At 43.0% G+C, this 21,113-nt stretch overlaps 1 protein-coding gene across 1 annotated transcript in view; it reads right to left on the bottom strand.

Annotated features, from left to right (window-relative positions):
- Positions 1–21,113, bottom strand: part of LOC137384540 (glucagon-like peptide 2 receptor) — a 78,027-nt gene that overhangs the window by 52,258 nt on the left and 4,656 nt on the right. Inside the window, exon 2 of the mRNA XM_068058682.1 lies at positions 9,959–10,052. Within this exon, the coding sequence (XP_067914783.1) occupies positions 9,959–10,052 (94 nt within the window). The remainder of the gene's footprint in view (positions 1–9,958; positions 10,053–21,113) is intronic.

Raw genomic sequence — 21,113 nt, 5'->3', positions numbered from 1 at the left:
TGATTTCTGTCTTGAACATGCTCAATGATTGAACTTCCACAGCCCTCAGGGGTAGAGAATTCCAAAGATCCACCACCCTCTCAGTGAAGAAATTCCTCCTCATCTCAGTCTTAAATGGCCGACCACTTATTCTGAGACCAACTCCCCTGGTTCCGGACCCACCAGCCAGGGGAAACATCCTATTTACGTCCATCCTGTCATGCCCTGCAAGGATTTTGTAAGTTTCAATGAGATCACCTCATTCTTTGAAACTCTAGAGAATACAGGCCCAGTTTCCTCAATCTTTTCTCAAAAGACAATCCCGCAATCCCAGGGATTAGTCTCGTGAATCTCCTTTTCACTTCCTCTATGGCAAGTATATCCTTCCATAGATGAGGAGATCAAAACTGTACACAATAGTTCATTTGCAGTCTCACTAAGGCTCTGCACAATTGCAGCAAGACTTCTTTACTCCTGTACTCAAAACCTCTTGTGATAAAGGCCAGCATACCATTTGCCTTCCTAATTGCTTGCTGCACCTGAATGCTAGATTTTGGTGACTCATGAACAAGGACACCCAGGTCCCTTTGGACATCAACACTTCTCAACCTCTCACCATTTAAGAAATACTCTGTCTTTCTACCAAAGTAGATAACTTCACACCTATTCACATTATATCCCATCTGCCATGTTCTTGCTCATTCACTTAGCCTGTCCAAGTCCCCTTGAAACCTCCTTGCATTCTCCTGACAACTTACATTACCAACTAGTTTTGTGCCATCAGCAAATTTGGAAATACTACATTTGGTCCCCACATCCAAATATAGATTGTGAACAGCTGTAGCCCTAGCACTGATCCTTGCGGTACTCCACTAGTAACAGCCTGCCACCCTGAGAATGACCAGTTTATTCCTACTTTCTATTTTCTGTCTGATAACCAATTTTCAATCCAGACCACTATATTACCACCAATCCCATGTGTTCTAATTTTGTTTACTAACTTGTGTGGACCTTACCAAATGCGTTCTGAAAATCCAAATACGTCACATTCACTGTTTTTCTTTTACCTATGCTACAAGTAACATCCTCAAAACACTCCAGGTTTGTCAAACATGATTTCCCTTTCATAAATCCATGTTGACTCTGTCCAATCATATCATTATTTTCTAAGAGTATAGTTATCACATCCTTTATAATAGATTCTAACATTTTCCCTATTACTGACATCAAACTAACAGGTCTGTAGTTCTCCATTTTCTTAAATAGTGGGGTTAAGTTTGCCAGAACTTTTCCAGAATCTATAGAATTTTGAAAGATAACTACCAATGCATCTCTATAGCCACCTCCTTCAACACTCTGAGATGTAGCTCATCTGGTCCAGGGGATTTATCAACCTTCAATCCAGTGAAATTTTCAAGTACTGTCTTTCCCGAGTATTTCTGGGAGATTTTCTATATCGTCGTCCGTGAAAACAGACAAAGTAAATGTTTAGTTTCTCCACCATTTCCTTATTCTCTATTATAAATTCTCCTGTCTCCTCCTGTAATGGACACACATTTGCCCTCGCTAATCTTTTCCTTTTCAAATACCTAAAGAAGCTTTTGCCATCTGCATTTATGTTTCTCGTTGACTTGCATTCATATTCTCTTTTCCCTTTCTTGCTCAGTTTCTTGGTCATCCTGTGCTGGATTCAAAATTGCTCCCAATCCTCGGGCTTACAACTTTTTCTGGCAAACTTTATAAGCCACTTTCTTTGATCTAATGCTATTTTTAATTTCTTTTGCTAGCTATGGTTGATTCATCTTTCCCGTTGGGTTTTTGTTTCTTAGAGGAATGTATATTGTTGTAGACCATGTAATACTTCTTTAAATAGTAGCCACTGCCTGTCTACTGTCAAATCTTATAGTGTATTTACCCAATCCACCATAGCCAACTTGCCCCTCATACCTTCATAGTTTCCTTTGTTCAGATTTAAGACCCCAGTTTCAGTATGAACTATATCACTTTCAAACTTAACACAACATTCTATCATATTAAGGTCACTATTTCCCAAAGGCTCCTTTACAGCAAGGTTATTAATTAGCCCTTTCTCATTACATAATAAATCTAAAATAGCCTGATCCCTAGTTGGTTCTTCAACGTACTGCTCCAGAAACCCATCTCATACACAATCCAGGAATTCATCGTCCACAGCATTAGTGCTGATTAGGTTTACCCAGTGTATATGTAAACTGAAATCACCCATTATTATTGTATTACCCATGTTACAGGCACCTCTAATTTCCTCATTTATATTGTGCCCAACATTAACACTACTATTTGGTGACCTATGAACAACTCCCAATTTTGCTCCCCCTTGCTGTTTCTTAGCTCCACCCAAACTAATTTTACATCTTAATCCTTCAATTTTAGATCCTCTCTCACTAATGTACTGATCTCATCCCTTATTAAGAGCGCTACCCCATCTCCTTTTCCTTTTTGCCAATCCTTCCTAAATTTCGGATATCCTTGAATATTCAGTTCCCAGTCTTGATCACCCTGTAATCACATTTCTGTAATGGCAATTAAATCATACCTATTTACCTCTATTTGTGCCTTGTTGCAAATTTTGCATGCATTTTTTAAAAAACATTATTCTGCATTCTGATCATATTTGGAGCTTGCCTTCACTTTGTCTGTCTTCTAATTTCGCTTACTACTTTTCTACTTCCCGTTACCAGTTTTGCTTCCCTCCAATCTTCCCTTCCTGCCACATTCAGATTATCAATTCCCTCATTGCTACCTTGCTCACTTGCCTTATCCTCTCTATCTAAATTATCAGATCTTCCCTCAATTGATCCCTTCCTCCCATTATTTAGTTTAAAGCCCTCTCTACTGCCTTAGTTATATGATTCACCAGAACATTGGTCCCAGCATGGTCCAGGTGAAGACCATCCCAACAGTACAGCTCCCACTTTCCCCAGTACTGGTACCACTGCCCCATGAAGCGTAACCCATTTCTCCCACATCAATCTTTGAGCCACGCACTTAACTCTCCAGTCTTATTTACCCTACTCCAATTTGCTCATGGCTCAGGTAATAATCCAGAGATTATTACCTTTGAGGTTCATCTTTTTAATTTAGCCACAAGCTGCTCATACTATCTATATAAAACCTCCTTCCTAGTCCGACCTATGTTATTGGTACCCACGTGGACCTCAACAACTGGATCCTCCCCCTCTCACTGCAACTTCCTCTCCAGCCCTGAACTTTCAGCCAACAGAGAAATCTACAAACACCTCAGGGCTGCAACTAAACAGAAATTGACCTCAGAGAATTCAACAGGTTTACCAGGAACCCCGAAACCCTACCTCACTTCAAACCACTTACCCTTTTTCCTCTCTGTCCGTCTCTTTGTGTGTGTGTGTGTGTGTAGTTGCAACATTCTCGAGTAAGGCATATTGCTCAATAAATTATTAATCTTCTGTTTTCAACCTACAAGAAACCTGACACTGTCTATTTGACAAATAAAACAGAAAGGGGTTCAACCCCAATAACAAAAAACACTTGCTGCGGTCAGGTGGGAGTTGAACAGTGGGAATTACACACACCCCTCACCACGTGGCCTTAACAGTGCAGACACACTCCCTGAGCAGGGTTGCAGCCACACTGTCTGAGCAGGTTTGCTGCATGTTGTTGCTGGCCAGCACCATCCAACTTTGGCAGAGCCTTGGCAGCAAGTCAACTTCCCATTCTCTGGAATTCAGGTGGCACATCCATCCATACTAGAGATCAGTTTTTACTAGGGATGGGCAATAAATGCCAGCCTTGCCAGCAATGCAAATATCCCTAGAAAGAAAATAAAAATCTGGTGGACTTGTGAGAAATAAAAAAAAAAGGATCAAATGACATGTCTAATCACACCATTTGTTTTCAGTGTCCTTGGATCTATGGGAAATGTTCTGCTCTTGTGCTTGATCCCATACAGATCCAATCTTTGCTTAAAAACTCGTTTAAATCCTTGATCAAGTCTACAGTGATCTTTATACAAAGCATAGGTCTGCTGCACAGAATTCCTGAGTGTGAATGCACCTAGCATTGTGAAAAACTGGTGCCATAAAAATGTCAGCCCTTGGGTGGTTATCTGAAATAATTATTAACAATCAGACCCACTTGAAGCATGCAGCTTTTATTCCTCCCAATATCAAAAACAACTCACTTCAATATTATTGTTACTATTAAACAGCCATAAAAGCTCAATGCTGCAAAGCATATGGTCATTTTCTGATTTCACATTTCTAATGGGCACCTCACCCACCAGGAAATACATTGCAGACACACGCTGTACCTGATTTTCTTAGCATTTAAATTCATTGCGGGTGACACATGCACAAATTTGCAATATGTGCTCCTGCTGGCTGGGGCTACTCTCTGCGAGAGTGAGGATAGAAACCTCACCCTATGAACCAGCAATACGGTTCTTTCAGTCTGTAACAAATCAGGAATGGAAAAAATTCTGCTTTGAACCTCCTGTTTCTGTCCTAACTTAATTGCTGATGCAACCTTTTTTTTAATTCATTCCTCTCATCTCCAAACGTTGCTAAGTCATGGTAAGGTATGGTTCTACGGACTTCAACCACCATCTAGCATCTTATCGTATTCGTGTGGGAGGTCAATGCAGACAGACGTTTTTGCATTGTTAGTAGGCTAATTCCCCACAAGAGCCATCATGACCAAACCAGGTTCTGCCCTCACGTGACACCCAGAAAAGTGAACTAGAGTCATTGGAGAGCCATCAGGAGAAGAAACCTTAACTTTTATTTCTTGCCCTTGCCTAGTCCATGAGTGTTCCAGTCAGTTGTGATGCTCCTACAACCACCCAGTTGAGAGCAGTGAATGCAGCACAGGTCAGGGACTGAACCTGGGATACTTATATTTTTTTCCACACTCGGCAATGCATTCAGCAACTGAGCATTCAGGACAGCCAATGTTTTCTCTTATAACTGAGGAAGGTGGGAGATTGAGAGAAATAGACTTTTCCATGGTTGCATGGGATAAGACAGGTCTTTGGTGTTTGTTTCGGAGATAAAGCACCAGTAGGTTGCCTAGTTATATTTTGTTGAGGTTTATTAACAGATAAACACTTGCTTCTATGATGGTCTTCTTTCTGTTATTTTAACTGAGATATTAATTATTTAAAATAACTCAATGAACAAATAAATATCAGAAGACTGCTAATCATTCAGCTGATTTTATCACCAATAGTAATTTCGAGCCTTTAGGAACAAGTCACATTGGACACTAGTGTTTGAGACAATGGGCTGAATTTTGTGGGCCCCCCCAAGGCAGGGTCGGAGGCAGGGTGGGCATGGAGAATCGTGAAGGGTGGCATGGGGGCGGAGGGTCCATCGCCTCCCCATCGCCACGAGATCTTACCGGGGATAGTATAGGCCAACGATGGCCTTCCCGCCCAGAGCCCAATTGAGGCCATTAAGTGGCATATTAATGCCCAATTAAGGACCTCTTCCCGCTGCTGCTGGCATTTTACTAGCGGTGGGGGTTGCCTCTGCCATGCGGGGAGGGTGCCTTGTTACACAAGGGCTTGGGCTGGGGTTTTGCGGGGGGTGGGTTCCTCCTCAGTGGGAATTCTGTGACTTATGGAGGAACCCTGCATGGAACCAATTCACCAACACCTCCACTCCCTCCCCCCCCCCACCGGGATCCCCGACTACCCCCCCACTCCCCATCGCCTCACTTACCTGAGGTCCGGGGTTCCAGCGCTGAACCTGTGTCAAAGGCCTCTGCAGTACCGGCAATGGCCACCGCTCCCGGCGGTATTGCCGATACTGCTGAGCTGCCAGCCCTCTGGTTGGCCAGTAGCTCTTCGAGGCGGGATCCCCAGCTCATGAAACTCAGATTTAAAAGGACTGGAGGATCACGCCGGGGAGTCACGAAAAGGCAGAGGTGGGCTCTCCCCAACCTTTTCGGTCTGGCACCAGGAACCCTGCCTCCAAAACAAAATCCCAAGCAAAATAAAGTAAGAACATGTCAAACTAAGATAAGGTCATCGCAGTTCCTGCTTAAATGCTATTGGAATCTTGTCAAACTCAGGGAAAGGGTCCTGAAACCTGGACTTAGAGGGTAGCCATCCAGTGATTCCGCCCATCTTCTAGTGGCCCTACAGGGAACTTCGGAAACTCATCCCATGAAGGCAGACAGATTTGAACAATATTTCAATTTGGGATAGTCATAGACTCAGAGTCATATAGCACAGAAACAGGACCTTCGGCCCATCGTGTCTGTGCTGGCTATCAAGCACCTCTCTCTTCTAATCCCATTTTCCAGCACTTGACCCATTGCCTTGTATGCTGTGGCGTTTCAAGTGCTCATCTAAATACTTCTTAAATGTTGTGAGGGTTCCTGCCTGTACCAACATTTCAGGTAGTGCGTTCCAGATTCTAACCACCCTCTGGGTGAAAAGAAATTTCCTCAAATCCCCTCTATACCTCCGGCCCTTACCTTAAATCTGTGCCCCCTGGTTATTGACACCTCCGCTATGGGAAAAGGTTTCTTCCTATCTAACTTTTCAATGCCCCTCATAATTTTGTATACCTCAATCTAGTCCCCCCTCAGCCTTCTCTACTCTAAAGCAACCCTGGCCTATCCAGCCTCTCTTCATAGCTGAAATGCTCCAGCCCAGGCAACACTCTGGTGAATCTTCTCTGCAGCCTCTCCAATGCAGTCACATCCTTCTTAAAGTGTGGCAACCAGAACTGTACACAGTACTCCAGCTGTGGCCTAATTAGTGTTTTATACAACTACATCATAACTTCCCTGCTCTTATATTGTATGCCTCAGCTAATAAAGGCAAGTATCCCATATGCCTTCCTAACCACCTTAACTGCCTGTGCTGCTGCCTTCAGTGATCTATGGACAAGTACACCAAGGTATCTCTGACCTTCTGTACTTCCTAGGGGTCCTACCATCCTTTGTATATTCCCGTGCCTTGTTAGTCCTCCGAAAATGCATCACCTCACACTTTTCAGGATTAAATTCCATTTGCCACTGCTCTGACCATCTTACCAGCCCATCTATATCATCCTGTAATCTAAGGCTTTTCTCCTCACTATTTATTTATACCACCAATTTTCATGTCATCTGCGAACTTACTGCTCATACCTCCTATATTTACGTCTAAATCATTAATGTACCCTACTAACAGCAAGGGTCCCGGCACCAATCTCTGCAGTGCACCACTGGTTACAGGCTTCTAATTGCAAAAACAACTCTTGACCATCACCCTCTGCCTCCTGCCACTAAGCCAATTTTGGATCCAATTTGCCAAATTGCCCTGGATTCCATGGGCTCTTACCTTCTTGATCAATCTCTCATGCGGGACCTTATCAAAAGCTTTACTGAAGTCCATGTAGACTACGTCAACTGCTTTACCCTCATCTACACACCTAGTCACCTCCTCAAAAAATTTAATCAAATTTGCTAGACATGATCTCCCCCTGACAAAGCCATGCTGACTATTCTTGATTAATCCCTGCCTCTCTAAATGGAGATTAATCCTGTCCCTCAGAATTTTTAAAATTGTTTCTCTACCACTGTTGTCAGACTCATTGGCCTGTAATTACCTGGTTTATCCCTATTCCCCTTCTTGAATAATGGTACCACATTCGCTGTCCTCTGGTACCTCTCCTGTGGCCAGAGAGGATTTGAAAATTCATGTCAGAACTCCTGCAATCTCCTCCCTTGCCTCACATAGCAGCCTGGGAATTTATCCACTTTTAAGCCTGCTAAAACCGCTAATACCTCCTCCCTCACAAAGCTAATTTGTTCAAGTATAGTACAATCCCTCTCCCTGATCTCTACACCTACATTGTCCTTCTCCATAGTGAACACCGATGAAAAGTAATCATTTAAAACCTCACCTACGTCCTCCAGCTCCACACACAGATTGCCACTTTGATCCCTAATGGGCCCTACTCTTTCCCTGGTTATCCTCTTGCCATTAATATACTTACAAAATGCCTTGGGATTTTCCTGTATCTTGCCTGCAGTGTTTTTTCATGCCCCCTCTTCGCTCTCCTAATTACTTTTTTTTTTTTTAAGTACCCCCCTACACTTTCTATATTCCTCTAGTGCCTCTGCTGTTTTCAGCCCTGTGAATCTGACATAAGCCTGCTTTTTTTTCCCTTATCCAATCCTCTGTATCCCTTAATATCCAGGGTTCCCTGGACTTGTTGGTCTTACCCTTTACTTTTACGGGAAAACATTGGCCCTGAACTCTCACTATTTCCTCTTTGAATGACTCCCACTGGTCTGATGTAGACTTTCCTACAAGTAGCTGCTCCCAGTCCACTTTGGCCAGATCCTGTTTTATCATATTGAAATTGGCCTTCCCCCTTATTTCCGGTCCATCTTTGTCCTTTTCCATAACTACCTTAAATCTTAGAGTTATGGCCACTATCCCCGAAATGCTCCCCCACTGACACTTCTACCACTTCATTCCCTAAGATTAGCTCCAGTAATATCCCCTCTCTTGAAGGACTTTCTGCGTGCTGGCTCAAAAAACTCTCCTGTATACACCTTAAGAATTCCGCCCCCTTTCCGTCTTTTGCACTAAGACTATCCCAGTTAATATTGGGGAAGTTAAAATCCCCTACTGTTATTACCCTATTACTTTTACAGCTCTGAAATTTACCTACATATCTGCTCCTCCATCTCTCCCTGACTGTTTGGAGGCCTGTAGTCCACTCCCAGCAAAGTGATTGCCCCCTTTTTGTTTTTAAGTTCTACCCATATGCCCTCATTTGAGGAACCTTCTAAGATATCATCCCTCTTTACTGCAGTAATTGCCTCCTTGATCAATAGTGCAATGCCACCTCCTCTTTTACACCCCCCTCCCCACCTCTCCCCCGCCATGCCTGAAGATTCTACACCCTGGAATATTGAGCTGCCAGTCCTGCCCTTCCCTCAACCATGTTTCTGTGATAGCAATAATACCCAAAACCCTCCAAGATGGAAGTCTACCAGTTTAAATTGCAAATACTCGGTTACCTGTGCAAACTCTTGCTAAGGTTATAAATTAAATATTGTAGTTACAATAGTGGTTGAGGTAAATAATGGCCTTGTAACCCAAACAACTAAAAAACATGACTCCCAACTAGAAAGCCATAAATTTTAAGCCCCAATATTGCCAATTATTCAAACGGAGTTAACTCAATCTAAGGAGTTTAGTCTGAGCATTGGATAAAGAGACTTTTACATTTCTGGAAAAAGGGAAAGATTGAAAGGACCTGATTTGCCTGGTTGAGAGTATGCCTCTGATCATGGAAAATTTGTGGTCTAATGTGTGCCAGTTTGTCTATTTCTGGAACAGTCTGGTGGTGTGAGGAAAGGGATGACACACAAGGAAGAAATGTCAGGGTAAGCAGGAGAAAAATCAATAGTTGAGATGGAAGGCCTTTGCTTGCATTCAGAAGCACTGTGCTACTAGATATTTGTATTATCAAAATGTTTGAACAAATTTGTACCATGGAGATGCACATGGGACAGATCCAAAATAACCTGAGCATGATCCTTTTGAATGTTTTTGTTGTTCTTTCCAGGCCAGGTAAAATTCCACACAGAAGAGAACAGCATTCCGTTTGTTTTGGTGGGCAAGTGGGAGTAGCATTGCCTCCTCTTCCCTGCTGGAATTTTATTCCTACTAGTCAATGAGTGGTTACAGAGAAGTCCAAGGCTAAGACCGTGCCATCTTCCTAAAGGAGGAGCATGCTTGGTGAGCAGTATTCCGGGAGACAATCGAGGATGCAACATCAAATAAAGCATACGAAAGAATTTGCATAGATTAGTGTTCCCGTGTCTATGTTAAAATAACAGAAAGGCATTCACCTCAACAGAAGCTTTCCCCAAGAAGGCAATGAGTAAAAATGCTTAAACAGAATGACTTTCCTATAAATAAACCTTACTATCAAGTTAGGTTGCTCACCAGTTTTAGTGCTGGCCTTGGTTTGGTTTTGCAAACACTCATCTTTATACAAGGACCAGTTACTGATCGTGTCCTCTAGCATCGAGCCACTGACCTGCAGAATAAACAGAATGGGACATGTAAACAAGTCCCTGTAAGAAAGTTAAACAAGCCAAATTCTTTAAGAATTACCAAAGAAGATTACTGCCATAAAGTTGATTTGTGTGCAAAGCAATGCAGTCAATGTCAACTGAAATGAATACCTAGAAATGTTCCTTGATTTATTTCTCCTTCTAGACTTCAACCGTTGCAGTGTCATGCACTCTATCTTTGACCCTTATCTACGTTCCTCAAAAAAATGTACCAGTTATGTTAAAGGAACAATACAGCATAATAAAAACTGTTGAAACTTTAGTTTCAAGGTCCTGGTTGAACAATCTGCTTGATAAAATTAAGGCCAGTTGATTTTATTGATCTATTATCTAGCTAGAAATATTTCCATTTCCCAGGTTACTAGACTAACCGAGCATGCAATTAATATAGTCCCAGTAACCTAAACCTTTACTTATTTTTTTTTAAAAAAAGCTTCTCAACAATGTTATGGATAAACTTTTAAACAATTCTATCAGTTGAAAAGTTAACCTACAATGAAGGCTTATAAAGACAAAAATCAAAAAAGTTATTACAAGCACACATGATATTTATTTCAGAACATTACCTCATCTCACCTCCCTGTTAAACTGATTTGTTTGCGATGTTTAATTGCAAATCTTAACCAGCACCACTAGGTTAATATGTCAAATTCCATTTTTAAAACATGAGGTTCCATAAATGTCACTAATGTTTGAGTTGCCAGCTGTGGCTCAGTTGATTACACTCTTGGCTCTAAGTTCAAGTTCTCATTCACTTACTTACAGAGTGATGGAGGCTTGTAGTCACATGACTGCATCCTGTACTTCACTCATTAGCATACTAAGATCTTAAAGGGACATCACTCTTAAAGGCAATCATACAACAACCCTTTCTTTCCAAAGATAAGTCTTGTATGCTAAAAGTAAAAACACATAAAATTAGATAACTTCAAAATTAGTTATATGGTATATAGATCATAAAATTTACAAGTATGGAAGCTTAAGAGTCCATATATCGTTTTGGTGGTTTGACAACTCTTCCAGATCTGGTTATGGTATAACTTTCTGGGGATGTGAATTTTACCCTTGGTTGTTTTGGGTTTGCAGACATGTTGTCAATGTGTTGGCTGTTGTCCTGTTTTCCATCACACCCTCATCTTTGGAGTGTGTTCTTTCGAATCCGCTGTTGCACACTTCTCTTAGTTGGCTTCGGTTTCATCTCATCACCGCTCTGCTAGATGTTGTAATCTCATAGGACCTAGGCTTACTGCCTACTTTGGATACCTCTGCGGGTAACCATGCTCTCATTGTGGGGTGTATGACCCTGACCTTTTGTCCTACATGTTGCTGAGGTAGCTCTGCCCCTGCGTGTCAGTCATGCATCATCTTCATTTTCCACCGTTTTTCGAGCAGTGTCTCCTGCATCTCAGAGAATTTGGACAGATGATGTCTTGGCAGAGTCATTCGCACTTGTCTGCCAAACATGATCTCTGCTGGTGATGGTAAGTCCATATCCATAGATGTAGCTCTGAGGTGGAGCATAGCAATGTGAAGAACTTGTTTCGTTGTCCTACACTTCAGGATAAGTGATTTAACCATGTGAACCATTCGCTCGGCAAGACCATTACACCTTGGGTAATGTGAGAATGCCACATGGTTAATGCCCCAGATGGCACACATATCCCTGAAAGGTCTGCACGTATACTGTGGCCCATTGTCAGAAATGATTTCTTCAGGTGCATCAATTAGACTGAATATGGCACTCAATGAGCTGAATTTTATTCAGGCACCACTGCGCAGCGCGGCGCCCTTTGAACTGGGTGGGGTGCCCGCATTCAGCGGCTGCCGAGGAGCTCCCGCGATATTTTGTGCGGGGGCTCATTTAAATAGTGGGGGCGGAGCGCCCGATCCCGATGACGTGTAGGGGCGGCTCCGCATCTCTCACAATGGCATCTGGCGCCACCGTGCAGACACCGGCTCTATTTTTAAAGGGCTTTAAGCCCTTAGAATTACTTAAAATTTGTAAACAGCCAGCAGTATTAAATTTTTATTAAACAATATGAAATATGTGGATGGCCCTTCCCCAACCCCCCCAATGATCATTTCAGTGCCCAAAATGACCAACACATTCCTTTTTCCCTACCTGAACTTTACCCCCTAAACTTATAACATTTGGCCTATAACCCCTTCCCATCATCCCCACATCCAATAAAAATTGATTTCCCCGCTTCTCCACCCTTCTAGCCCTGAAATTTTTATTACTCCCCTTTCCCAACCAGATTCTTGCCTTGGAACTCCATACGGAGTTTCGAAGGTGCACGAAGGCCAAATGGAGGCTGTAAAATTGGCGTGGGACAGTAGGTATTTCATTTGAATATAATTACCGTCAATTTAAATATGCAGATGAAGGGCCCGCCATCAGGCAGTGGGGGGGCCGCACCGAGGTACCCCACAGCCGGCAATATGCGGCGGGCTCTTCTCGACGTCCTCTTTTGAGGCGGGCCTCTCCGCAACATTTTACCAGCCCCCACACTGTAATCGACGGCATCAAGGGGCTGGTAAAATTCAGCCCAATGTGTTTGCGATGACCATGCTTGAAGTCGTTTACCTGTCTGACAATTGGAAATTTGGTGAAATAACTGATGACTAAGATAAAGTCATCTCCATTAATGGAAAATAGATCAGTGGCGATTTCGGTCCAAGGAACTGACGGAATCTCTTTACGTTCTTTACGTTGTTCTTTATGTTGTTGTGGCTAGTGGCTCTGGCATGCTTCGCACATCCTCACTCACCTTTCGATGTCACTGTTGATCCCTGGCCAATAAACAGTGTCTCATGCCAGTCGTCTTGTTCGCTCTATGCTCATGTGGCCTTGGTGAAGTTGTGACAAGATGTCCTGTCGGAGAGCCTTGGGCACAATCACTTGTTTTCCCTTGAAGGTGACGCCCTCGAGATACCAAGTTCATCTCTTATAAGGTCAAAATCATCTGAGGGTTTCTGGCACCTCTTTTACCATATCAGGCCAACCTTCTATGATGACTCTCCACAGAGCCTTCAGTTGTGGATCATTGGCTGTTTCTGATTGTAGTTGGTCACATTTGTGCTGACCAAAATGTAATAAATTAATTTTGAGCACATCTTCCACCTTGATGTCCATGCTGTCTACTTGTAGATCCAGTGGAACTTCTTCATTCTTGTTCGGATTTGGCAATCTGCTCAGCGTATCCGAGGTGACCATTTGGGTACCCAGTTTGTAGCAGACTTCAAAGTTGTACTCCTGTACTTTCACTAAGAGTAGCTGTGGTCGAGGTGGTGCGCTTGTCAATGGCTTGCGCTAGATCATCTCCGGTGGTTTGTGGTCAGTTTCCACTGTGAACTGCTGACTGAACAGGTAGGTGTGGAACCTTGTGATCCCAAACACCAGAGCAAGTGTTTCATGCTCTATGTTTGACTAATTGGATTGTGCTGGGGATAAACGTTCGGACCCAAGTGCAATTGGTTTGCCATCCTGTAGGATGCACACTCCTAGCCCTTTCTGTGAGGCATCGACTTCCAGGATTGTCTTCTTCCTTGGATCATAGTACTGCCGGGTACAGGTTTCTGCTGACAATGCTTGTTTGAGAGAATCAAACCATTTGCTGATGGTCCTCCTGCTGTACATATGGTACTTCTTTCTTTAACAGCTCTCTCAGTGATGATGCTCTGTCATAAAAATTTGGACTGTATGGTGCCAAGAATTTGAAAATCCAAGACACCTCTGGAGGTTTTCCTTGTCTTGTGGAGTAGGCATATGTCTTACATCTTTGATTTTGCCAGGGTCAAGACAGATTCCACAACGGGAATAGATGGAGCCAAAGAAATTGATCTGAATTACACTCACCTGGCACTTCTTGCTGTTAAAATGAGCCCTTCATGACGAGCTACTGCCATCACTGAATAAAGATTTTTATCATGCTCTTCTATGCCTTTGCCCATTACTGCAATGTCATCAGCAATGCATATACATTCAGGCACGTTTTCTGTAATTCTGTCCATATGCTGCTAAAACAGATCTTGACTGACAGACAATCCGAAGGGTAATCTCCGAAAGCAATATCTCCCAAATGGTGTCCTGAAGGTGATGACTTCCTGAGATTCCTTAGCTAGGTGCACTGACCAATATCCATGTTTAGCATCCAACTTGGAGAAGAATTTGCCTCCTGTGAACTTGGGATTCTACTCCTCTAGTGTCAAAATCTTGTGGGGGCATCTCTTTAGGGAGAGGTTTAGACGCTTTGGATCTAGACATATCCTGATTGCTCCATCCTTCTTCAGTACACATGTGATTGAGCTGCACCAGTCTGTGTGATGATACACACAATGGATGATGCCATTGCATTCCATGTCATTCAACTCATGCATAAGCTTTCCTTGTATGTGCACGCTGTATTTTCTGGGAGGGTCGATTGATTGAATTGCATCCTCTCTGAGGTGCAGTACAGCATCGCCTTTGAAATCTCCTATGGCATCGAACCTGGCTGGGTACATTTGTTGTAGGTTGTGGACTGACACATTGGTGTCTTCTGCTGTAATCGGTACCTTAATGACCTCGTGGATGGTCATGATGTTGAGGTCCTTACACGCTGGTCCACTCGTGTCTACCAGGTAAAATATTTGTGATTTCCATGCCAACTTGCCATAGCTGCATTGCATTGTTAGTGTGCCACTGCAAGGAATGGATGACCCGTTGTAGGCAGATAACTTGGCAGCTGTCGGTTGCAAGATTGATTTCCAACGAATCTGGTACATATCCTTCAGGATTCGGACTGGTAGAATATTTGCACTAGCTCCGGTTTCAATCACAGTGTGTTTGCCAGCTTTCTTTGGGCACGTGATATTAACAGTAATGAAAGCTTCCAGTTGTTTGACTTCATCAACACAATGTATCAGGTTCACAATGTGAAACGCCTGCTCATCTTCTAGCTGAGAATTGCTCCACTCTGAGTCTTGTCTCAGGTCTGTTTCGCTGTGCACCTTGTGTATCAGCTTGTGTTTACTCAGGTCTCTGGTGCTTTCCTTGCTGCTGTTACCCTGTTGCTGTGCCTGTCATCTGTTTGTTTGTGTCCTACTGTGACATCTGGCTGTGTCTTTGGAGCTAGATTTCTTGCATAGGTGGGCCCAGTGTCCTTTTGCACTGCATACCTTGCACAGGTCTTGAAATGCAGGACAATTTCACTGTCAGTGGGACAAACCACACTTACCACACAGCTTGGCTGTTCTTTTCAATCTGGTCGTTTTGCCAATACTGTTGGTTGCACCTAGTCCTTGCAGGTGCTGTTGCCCAGCTCCAATCTTTGTGTGTTTCCTACCATCTTTGAGCAGTGTATCAATGCAGTGACCTTTCTTATTCCCGAAGAGGTCTTTCTGAAATGCTTCAATGGATGTTGATATCATCACCAACTTCATTATTCAGTCCTACAGCTTAGTGTCTGAAACATCGCATTCATTGCCCTTACTATGGCATTAACTGATGAACTGATCTATTGATTCCTGTGACTGTTGCTTCTAGGACATCAATTCCATGTGGTGAATTCTAAAATTCACTTGCAATCAGAGCTAATCTTCTAGCACTTTCCATATCTTAGTGGGATCTTCAGATCAGAGGTATTGATTTTGTGTAATCCCTCATTTCAAACTGCTATCTCAGTATTTATAGAGCTTGCTTCTCTGGTTCTACAATTACTTGATCTGTGAAGCATAACTGTATTCTCTGTTTGAAAAGTTGGAACTTGGATAGGATATCCATGGCCTTCCAGTTCATGCTGGGACATTTGGTATCCATCTTCCTGTTGTTCTTTTGTTTAAAATCTGCTTTAAGACTTGTTCTATGACTCTGCACTGTTTCCCTTGAAGAAACTCTCAGTTATTTAAACAAGCTGCTTGGATTGAGAGGCGCAGGTGCGTGACAGTGCTCTGTGTTTATCTTGCTTGAAGCACTTAAGCTTGTCTGTTTACACAGCTGTTCAATAGGCAGTTCAATTGCTTTTTTGTTAAGGTTTGTTTATGTTGTTTACACTCGAGTGGTTTAATGTTCTTTTTAACTTTGGCTTTGTGAATGGAAGCTCTTCTTCACGCTCGAGTGGTTTAGTGATTTTTTTTAACTTTGGCTGCGTGGATAGATGCTCTGCAGTGATCGGGGTTTTCCAATGCTTTTTGCAATCGGACGCCTCCTGTAATGGTGCCAACCTCGATCAGCCTGGGATGCCCCGAAATATCTTCAATCTCTTGCCAGCTACAGGTGGTCAGCCACCATTTACATTCGTGTAGTGATGGTTCAGTCAACTTCAATTAACTACTATTCAGAAAAATTTGCTATCAAGGATATTATGTTGCACACTTCAATTAAATATAAAAAATATAGGATAGCACCAGAATCAGATCATGACAGGTAAGGTCTGTACACTGACTCACAACAAGGTTCAAAACACTGTTGGTTTTTCTCTTCATTTATGTTGCAATTTAATTAATTTCAGTACAAATCTTATCAAAGGTAAACTCAGATAAATACAAGAACAAGTCAGAACAGGTAATTAATGGTTGATATCCTTTTATATCTAAATCATTCTCGGTAACAGTGAAATCATTGACCGTTTGGCTCCAAATAATAGGAAGCCTTAACTACTTTCAGTTCTTAGCACAATGCTGTACAAGTATCTCCAGGGCTGGAATTAATTATATCAGGTCGATAACCAACTGGCAGGGTGATGATGAAATGGGACCTGTCCATTTTGTCTTCTCTCCTTTTGGTCAAATGCCTCAACGCATCTTGGTAATGTCAAGATATCCAATTCACTCTCTATGGTGTAGGGGGCAGGTTGGAATGCTAGGCACAACTGAACAAGCTCCATCAATCTTGTTTGAGGAGTATTTTGGCAAAGTCAGCTCCTGAAACAGTTCTGAGATATCTGTTTCCACAATTGCCACTGGGATGCCACAGCCAAGGTGATATCTGAGCAGTATGGATAGTACAATGAAAATTGTGCAATCGTGTTAATTCTTTCGCTTTTTAAAAAAAATTAAATTTGTTGTGCAGAACAATGCCATTACTGCTCATCTCTATGAGTAGCTGATACTAAGGGTGCTTGTCACTTTACTAGGACAATCATGTCTCTTTAAATGGAATCGCATCTGTTACTCACCCAATCATATTTACTAATGCTAATGTACAAAGTGTAATGTGTAACAACCAGAGCGAGTTCAGGGTTCTGACTGATATTCAGCAGACTTAGCTCTAATCAAAGAACTATGCACAGCCCATATGGTTATTGTAAATAAACGCCAGAAGTCCTGTCACTCCATACACAATTAATCTGACTGAATTCACAGAGAACAGAATTTAAGGGATAACAAACCATAACTTCACACATTGTACATCAGCTATTTTTACATTGCTGACTGACACTTTACTATAACAGTGTCACTCAATAAAATTCAGCAGGTGGTTGCTGCTAGTTGTTTCTCAGTGCAGCTTCCACTCCTTAGGTGGCAGTGATATTCCGCAATAACAAACTGTTCCAACTTTCCATTTTCCTCAAACTGTCTCTGGAGCTCATTTCCCTGCTGCCTGTTCTTCTGATGGCCCATAATATAAAACAGGATGTTCAGCTCCCCTCTAATATTCCTTCCTTTTCACAATAGGTATAAGACTGCAAAGCCATCTGCAGTTTTCACCGTACTGCTGATTTCTCTCTGCATTAACTAACATTGGGCCAGATTTTGTTGTAGCAGGGCACCTAATATCATTTGCTATCAGACTTGCCCCTGCACCCTTCAGCTCAATTTTATTTCCCCACTAAGTTGCTGAAAGTGTGAGCTAATAATAATGCAGAGAGGGAAACGAGGCATCTGGGAGCTGAGTGAACAGGGAAACCAACTGATACCTCCTTAACCAATGAGATTTACAGATTGGGAAATAAACAGTGGAAGGACTGAGAAGGAAGGTGAATTCAATGCCAAATCAGGGAAATAAAAAGGTGGCAGAAAGATTGTACTAGAAAAGAGAGGAAAAAAAGAGACATCAAGAAAAATTAAGAAAAAATGTAAAAATATTAAAATTACATTTTTAAAATCTCCTAAATCAATTCACATTCTAAAGGAATGAGACTCCACACCTATAATAGTTAATTTTTTGTGCCAGAGAGGTTGATTGGCTGTCATTAACACTTATTGGACTGAATTTTATCAGTGTGTTGCGCTCCTCGGTGGTGCGCAGTGATGTCGGTAGCCTTCCGACACGGAAGTGCCAGCGTACAGACCCCGCGATATTATGCGCGGGGGCTGATTTAAATGGAGGGGGCGGACCGATCGCCCCCGATGATGTAGAGGGGGAGGCCGCTGTGTCCCCAGCAATGGCGTCTGATGCCACCACACAGGCGCTGTGCCATTTTTAAAGGGCTTCAAGCCCTTCAGGATATATTTAAATATTTCAAGGTGCTGGTGAGCTTAAAAACATTAAGAAACCTTTAGTGTAACACTGAATTCCCAATCCCACCCCCTCTACTGAGTCCTAAACACACAAATAGACCTATTCCCCCCAAAAATACACTTTTGGAAATTCTGAACTCCGCGCCCCCCCCCACCCACCCCACCAAATCTTTGACCCTCAACCCCTTCCCACCATCCCCACAACCAATAGGATTAGTTTTCCCTGGAGTTCCAAAAGCATGTGAGCCGCGGCCGATTGGCCGTAAAATCGGCGAGGGATGGCTACCATCGGCAGGTAAGTTAATTTGAATTTTATTAATGCTCATTTAAATATTTTAATGAAGGCCTCGTCACCACCGCTAATATCTTGTGGGGCCTTCTCGGCATCGTGGGTCAAGGCGGGACGTGCCCGCTAGCATTTTATGGGCCTCCCCGCCACGACCTACGGCGTCGAGGGGCTGGTAAAATTCAGCCCATTATGTCATTATGCATGCCATCACTAGCCCTAAATATCTATGGTGGATTAGTTTGTATCGACCGTGCAAATACAGCAACTTCTCAACATTTCACTGATGAGGCAGACAGCGAGATGCTGTTTTCAGGAAGCTAACAGCGGAGTGGGGCAACTCAGACAGCAACATTAGGGCATTTGCATGTAACTATGCATCTGCTCCTCGCCTGACATTGCTGCACCATTTATGCATAAATAATGGTGAGCGCCATTTGCCTCACTGTTATTTTGGCAGTAAAATCTGTCCCAATGTCTTTCAATTCTATGAAGTAAGAAATATTTTAGTCCGTAAAGTAGATATTTCAAAAATCATTTTTTTCTGGGATCAATTCCGATAAAGTCCAAATGGAACAGAAAATGTATTTGACTGTATATACCTGGGTCCCATGAAACACAAAAAGCCTTGTAATCTGATTAGATAACCTTGACTACCACTAATACATGCAAATTATTTTAAAAGAACTGAAAGATACAATCCTTTTAAGAACTGCGGTAATGTCTTTTGCACCATTATTCTGTATCAAACTCAAAGACATTTTGACTTTCAAAATTATCTAGCAACTTTAAAACTGAACTTTGCGAACATTCCTAAACTATAACAGCACAAAGGTAATGACATTTCATACGTTATAGAATTGGTGGAATTTGTTTAATGGATGCAAAAAGACATTACCGCAGTTCTTAAAAGGATTAATGGAACTCACAGGATGAATACAGAGGAGGGAGGTCACTACACCTATATTAACTCATTTAGCCACAATAAAAAATGGCAACACTTCCCTCCCTCTTGACATCACAATAGGCTCTTGAATAAGTCTTAAGGCTTTTGCCTCCACTCCTCTGGCTGGGAGTCTGTTTTAGATGATGTTACACTTTATTGTTTCTGACATCAGACCTAAATTAACCCTTCATTGGTTTGAAGCTATGCCCACATCCTATGGTCTTAATTTACCTTTAAATAATCCTTCAGATTTGCCTTTTCTATATTGTTGCATGTCATACACTTCTGGGAGGTCTCTCTGACACCTTCCAACAATGCTAAAGGATCTCAGTTTCTCTAATCTACTTTAATCTACGATAGAACTTGAATTTACATAGCACCTTTCATGACCACAGCATGTCTCAAAGCAGTTTACCACCAATGAAGTACTTTTGAAATATTGGCCGGAATTTTACCCTAGGTTGACGGGAGCCGACCACCGACCGAAAAGTTGGTGGCGAACCCATATCCGCCTCGCCTGGGGATCCGACCGTATTTTGCGAATTCCCGGGCTTCAATTGGTATGAGGTGGGCCTTCCACCCGCTTGAGGTAGGAAGTCCCGCCTAACAGATCCGACGGCCAATCAGCAGGCCAGCAGCTCTTAGTCCCAGCAGCGCCACCTTAAGCGGTGGCCACTGCTGGGACTGCAGCCCAGCATGACTGGAAGATGTTTGGGAGCCAGGAAGGAAAGTAAATTTTGGTTGCCTCGCTGGAAGTAATTGGTCAGGCCCTGGCGAGGCAAGGGTGTTTGATTGGGGAGAAGGGGAGGTGTTGGTCTTGGGAGTGGTTGGGGTAGCGGGGGCGGCCCTCCATCGGGCACAGGGTACTTGACCGTGAGGGCTACCCCGGGATGCGCAGAAGCTGCCTGGTTTTGTTAGGCGGCTTTTCCCAGCTCCAGGACGCCCGCTTGCCATGTATAAAATCCTCGTGGATGCGTCAAAGGCCCTTAAGTGGCCAGTTAATGGCCACTTATGGGCCTTGATTGGCCTGGGGTGGGCAGGCCGTTTTTTGGTGCCAACACCCTGCATAAAGTGTCGTCGGAGGTGGGAATGGGTCGGGAAGGTCTCCTGTTGCCTCCTGCTCCATCTTACGCCACCCAACCCCCGCCACCATCCCGCTCGTCGGGGTGGCGTAAAATTCCGGCCATTGTAACCTAGGGAATAGGACAGCCAATTTGCAAAGAGTAAGATACTAAAAACATCAATGAGATAGTGATCAGATCATCTGTTTTGGTGTTGTTGGTTGAGGAATAAATATGGGCCAGGACAAGCCACACACAATCCTGCCTTGGAACTATATTGCCGTTCCTT

This window comes from Heterodontus francisci, chromosome 26 (genome assembly GCF_036365525.1).
Source record: "Heterodontus francisci isolate sHetFra1 chromosome 26, sHetFra1.hap1, whole genome shotgun sequence".
Lineage (NCBI taxonomy): Eukaryota > Metazoa > Chordata > Chondrichthyes > Heterodontiformes > Heterodontidae > Heterodontus > Heterodontus francisci.
This window is presented reverse-complemented; position numbering and strand designations above follow the sequence as displayed.